This window comes from Tarenaya hassleriana, unplaced genomic scaffold, assembly GCF_000463585.1.
Source record: "Tarenaya hassleriana unplaced genomic scaffold, ASM46358v1 Cleome4, whole genome shotgun sequence".
Lineage (NCBI taxonomy): Eukaryota > Viridiplantae > Streptophyta > Magnoliopsida > Brassicales > Cleomaceae > Tarenaya > Tarenaya hassleriana.
Window position 1 is genome coordinate 4,120,246 of NW_010966881.1, and position 6,000 is coordinate 4,126,245.

Here is a 6,000-nt window from a genome sequence, read left to right on the forward strand (position 1 = left end):
ATCTATTTCTATCGTTTGAATAAAGTCGTCATCATCGTTGTTATTATTTTAGAAAAATAATTACAAGAAAACTGAGGGCTGGAATAAATTTCATGTTCTGCATATAAATAATATGCGATGATAATCCAAACATGGGGCCTGTGAGCGGGGGAGGACAACCCACGCCTAATTACAAAAATGTACATAGTTTAAAAGCGAAATTGTTATATGGGCCTTCTATATGGGCCTATTTATTTGTTTGATCGATTCCGATGTGCTTAATGGGCCTAGCCCAATACATATTTACTAAATGGTGCTGTCAAAACGACATCGTTTTCTATCATTTTTTTTTTAATATACAGAGAACTAGAACAACCTATAGTCTCCTACTATTTTACAAAATATATAAATATTTAATATTTAAGTATCGAGATGATTTAAGAATTTGGATATTAAAATAAGAAAAATTTAAAAAAAAAAGTCGATTTTTTTGCAGTTTTTATTTAAAAAAAAAAACAGAGAGACCAACATTGAAATATTACAACACTCCCCCAAGGAAAGTTTGCTTTATTCATGAAACAAATATATCACAAGTGAGAAAATAGGAATTAAAAATGGGAAAATATTAATTTATGGTGGTTAGTGATGATCTTGGGAGAAGAAATTGTTGATGGCGGGCATGACTTGAGGGGCTCGAGTCCTTAGGAATCTGCGGAGGCTGTGTTGTGCGTATTTCTCCCCCTCCTCCTCGTTCTCCAGCACCCCTGACTTCCTATTCCCTTTATTTATCCTTCATTATTATTATTTTCACAACATTAGTAACCATAATATTATATCATTCTCGTCACTTTATAATATAGTTTTTCATACGATATGAAATATATAACGAGGATGAACCTGCAATCAGGATTCAGCATCGCGTTTCTTGTGAGCTGAAACACGACCATTGATGTCACGAATCCCATCGCTCCCAAGAGTGGATATACCTGATTTTATTTTTTGTAATAATCAAATAGAATATAAAGGAAAAAAAAACTTGTGGTTAGTGAATTCTCGTGTGAAAGCAAAAATTAGAAGGAACAAAAAAATCGGTTCGATTTTATTTGATTAATTCGGTATTTATAAGTGGTCTTAACGATAGGATTGATGAAGGATCGCTCTCATTTATTTATTAACATTGTGGTCTTTTGTAATCTATAATTCGATTATTTATATATATATATATATATATATATATAATAAATAGAAATTAAACTTGTGTTATTTTTTGTAATAATCAAATAGAATATAAAGGGAAAAACTTGAGTTAGTAAAAGAATCGATTCGATTTTATTAACTATTTCAACGTATACTATTATATAAATATATATTATATATATATACAGAAAATAAATTATAACCTCTGGCCTGATCCAACGCCCCATTTAGGATTCCTCTTTCTTCTCTATCAGTAATCTTTGCAAAAAAAAGAACAAGAAATGAATCTTCAAATTATGGTACTTTGTGTATGTATGTGCATGTGCATGTGCATGAGAAAGTATAGGTGTATATATATATATATGTATGTATATAGGATAATGTTTTGACTTGGCCATGAAGAATGTCAACATGTCGAAACCCAGGACACTGTGTATTTCGGTGGGCTGCTTTTGTTTTTGTAATTTTTTTTTGCGGAATTAAGAAGATTAATTAAATTAACACAAAATCTGTGGGTGATGATGACGTCGTTGCCTCTTGTTTTGTCTTAGAATAATTTGTTTCCATATATTCCCTAGTTTCCCTTTTTCTTCTTCATTTATTTTCTAAATTTTGACTAGAATTTAAGGATTTATATTTTATATTGAACTTATATTTAAATGGGATCCTTCTGGAATTTATTTATTTTAAAAAATTATCTCTGTTTGATTTTATATAGTTCTCAATTCATACTTTATTCTAATTTGATTTAGATTTAAAAAATCCTCAATTAAAAATTTGCATTTTAAAAAATATCTTCAATCATTTGTGGAGTTTAGATTTCGAATTTAGGTTTTGTAGCGACTCGGTGTTTTTGTATTCAGATATTTCGATTTAAAAAAAAGTTATGCATAAGTATTTTTTGTTTTGAATGTTTTTTTATTAATACAAATTTTCTGAATAAAATTTCGTTTTTATTTATTTTCATATTTTTTAATTTACATTTCCAGTTTTATAAAATTTATTTATATTCGATTTTTATATTGAATTCACATACATAATTGTGTGTTATTCGACTGTCCTTTTAAAAAACAAACTAAACAATACGATATAATGAAATGCAGAGGCGAATAAAAAGTCAAAGTATATTAATTTTTCGTCGTATTCAAAACCCGGTCTTAAATTCAGAATATTTCACTGTATCCAGTTGTAAAGATTTTTAAAAGAACAGATGGTTGAGTGAAGGGCAATTTAGTCCACTTGCATTTTCCCTCCGAATCCAGAAACTGGTATTTCGTGGTTCTGGTTCGTCTGTCATAACGAATTCCTCACAGACTGTTTGTTTAGATATTCCTCCCAGCCGACACGTTCTTTTACCCAACTATATGTTTTCTTCGGAGTTTCATGTGCTTATTGGGCTGAAAGCCCACGGCCCATTACTGATGAGGTTTTTTTTTTCTCGGACGAGAATAATGGAACTCGAACAAATTGAATTATATGTAATATTTTTGTGACATCAGACACAATAAATTAAAACAAAAAACAAGAGTATAATTGATGAATATTTTAAATTGAATCTGAATTCAATCAATCAAAAGTAAAACTAAAACGAATTAAAAAAACTAATATAAAAATCTAATGATCCTATATATATATATATATTATAAAGTTATAAACGGAGAGAGAGAGAGATTGGCGAGGCGAGTCATCATTATCTAAATTATTGCACGGAACGGTGAGACCCACACGACGGCAATTTGCATGGAGATGGGTTATCGTAACATAGGAGCACTCACAAGTTGGATAGGAACTAGGAAGTGTGGACGCCAATACATTACCCCAATATATATATATATATATATTCGATCTTTTAGTTTTTTATTGGTTGATCCATTTTTTATATGTGCGAATGTGTTGCTAGAGTTCAGGCACCAATGATCTCCCTCGTCCCCTCTTTCTTCTCTTGATCCGAATTATTTGTCTATACGATTGATTAGTTCAAGGTGAATTATTTGGTTAATAACTAAAAATTGGATCGATTTGAACTAAATAACAAACCATAATGAATCAAATCCGGTATAAAAATCAAATGATTATAATTTCTGTAAAACTGAAAATTCGAAGTTGAATTGAATAGTAAAATAATCGGCAAAACTGAACTTTTTTAAGAAAATGTGTATTATTTTTTGCTAATAAAAACATAAACGGAGCGAATTCTATCCGAAATAGAGCTGAAGCAACTGAACCAAATTTAGGCAAAGGAGTTTTCCATTTTTGGAGATTAAAAAACCAAAAACATTTAGACAAGATTTTTTTATTTCACTTTTCTTAAAAATTCGGTAAATCACTTTTATAAGAAAATCACGTAAAAGTCAAAAACTAATCTTTTGTAGATTTTAGAGATTTGTTAGTAGATTTTTTTATTTTTATTAAAAAATAATTATATAAATTATTCTAAAAAAAAAATACCCATCATTTTAAAAATACTTTCACATTATACTATATAAAGACAATATTCTTATCATTTTTACCATAACTCACAATTGAAAAATGTTTCATAAAAAACAAAATTTGAGGTATGTAATTCAAAATTTATTGTTCAAAATATATATTATAATCATCTTATATCTATAGTTATATATACACATATATTTGTATATATTTGTGTATATATATATATATGTAGATATCCATATTAATGTTGAATATATATATATATATATATATATATTGAAATAGTATAAATACGATATATATAAAATCTAAAACCAAAAATAAAAATATATTATTTTTACCGACCAAAGTTTTTTAAAAATGTAAAAACTACAAAACCCAAAAACCAAAAACCAAAAACTCAAAATAAAAATCACTTATCATTCAAACCTTAGTGTAAAAAAACTTCTATTGAAACCGACAATAACGACATAACACCGACAGGGTACCAACCAAGTAATAACTATACACCCTATGCTTGCTCAAATTAAAAGGCCCTCTTCTTATCTTCACTCAAAAGCCATCAAAGAGATGAAATCATTAGTCTCTTCCCTCTCCCTCTTCTTCTTCCTCCTCCTCACGGTAGCGGCCGCCACCAATACCACCATCGGATGGGGGAGGTGCCACCATCGGATGGGGCAGTTGCATTGCCGGAGAATGTTCCGCGGCAGGGGCGGAGGAAGACGGCCAAGATGCGGCGGTGCTCCGGCGGATTCTGGCGACGAGGTATATTTACCCTAAAACCTATCAGAGAGGTCCAGTCTGTAACGCGAAGATTGCTGGGAATTGCATCGGACCTGTTCGTGGAAGAGCCACCAGTTGCACTATCTACAATAAATGCAAACGCTACCCTAAGTAGAACAATTTCGTGATGCTTTGTGCATTATTATTAGTATCCTGTTTTATTCCTTTTCAATGAATTTGGTTACGGATTTGTGATGAATAAATTTGTATATGAAGTCGATAATCATGTGGAATTGAATCAGCTGTTGTTCCACTGTCATCTCTGGCTATAAAATATTACTAGTGTTTAGGTTATTACGAGTTGCCGGGTCGAATCGGTTGGGTTATTACGAGTTGGATTTCGGGTGGGGCAGACCCGTTAAAGTCGAGATCGTGACGATCGATCGCGGTGAAGTGATATCAATGGCGGAGAGTAGAGATGGAAGTGGTGGTGTGGAGTTAGGTTTCTCGCTCAAGAAACATGAGATGGACGTTCTCATTCCATTGCTTCGCCATGGATTGGAGTATTAATTGGTAAGAGTTTTTCTTTTTACTGGTATGTGTTCTTGATCTATTGGGCGGATTCTCATCACATCATGTTCACAAACATGGAATTGAAGCACCTATTTAAGCTTTGATACCATTCAAATCAACATTTGCATCTTTCTATTCGGAACCACATGCAGAAAAGACCCAATCGCAGTTCACCCCAAACGTAACAACACCGCAGACAGAATTCAGAATTCCGAATCTCCAGCAAAATCAACCCTAAGATGCCCGAGAAACTTCAGACACGAACTCACTAGTCGACCCAAAACCCTCGAAAACCCACGATTCTTAGCACAATCACAACCGGGAAAAGCGCTGACAGAGTAAGAAGAACGGTAACTCGAGGAGAGCATGCGATACAAGATGAAGCAAAGCAAAAGAAAACCAAAGGAAAAGTATTGCTTGATTGTCGGATGGGGAACCCACGAACAGAGCATCAAGGACGGATAAAGGGCTGCGTTCAAGTCTTCAAATTTGGTCGGAATCTGGCGCAATTCAAAGTAAAACCACCATAACCCTCCATTCCATGGCGAGACAGAGGGAAACAAGGGAGGAACGGATCGTCGTCGCATCTCCAATTTATCAGAAAGAAACGTTAATGGGCTTTAAAATGCTTAGTGGGCCTGAAAATTTTTAAAGATGGCCCATCAACCCGAATATCCACAATTCTACTGACATTTTTTGTCACCGTTATTCTGTAAATGATGTAAACATTTTTACAGTTATTTTTTTTTATACATTTTTACAGTTATTTTGAAATAAAATTGGTCCACACATATAATATCTGTTCTATGATAATATAAATCTTAATTAAATTTGAATGGAATATATTTATATTGGTGTATAGATATAGTAGATAGATAGATATCGAAATTCGTGTGGTTATGTTTGTGTCCCAAGGTCCCATTTTCGTAAAAAGAGTCGCTGCGCGTGTTTAATGACTTGTATTTTGTATTGTGTGGAAAAAAATAAAATAAAAAAGTTTGAAAAGCATTCCGCCTTTACCAGTAGACTTCGTTCCCATTTTAGGTTTCTGTTCAATTTTAATCTGATATTTATAAAATTCTAGGGGGGGGGGGG

General features: G+C 32.3%; 1 protein-coding gene across 1 annotated transcript; it reads right to left on the bottom strand.

Annotated features, from left to right (window-relative positions):
- Positions 1-532: 532 nt before the first annotated feature.
- Positions 533-1,480, bottom strand: LOC104823885. Its single transcript, XM_010555659.1, has 3 exons — positions 1,380-1,480; positions 877-965; positions 533-769 (listed from the first exon to the last, which is right to left on the bottom strand). Exons 1-3 carry the CDS (start codon positions 1,401-1,403, stop codon positions 619-621), a joined length of 264 nt encoding a protein of 87 aa, XP_010553961.1. The 5' UTR covers positions 1,404-1,480; the 3' UTR covers positions 533-618.
- Positions 1,481-6,000: the final 4,520 nt, after the last annotated feature.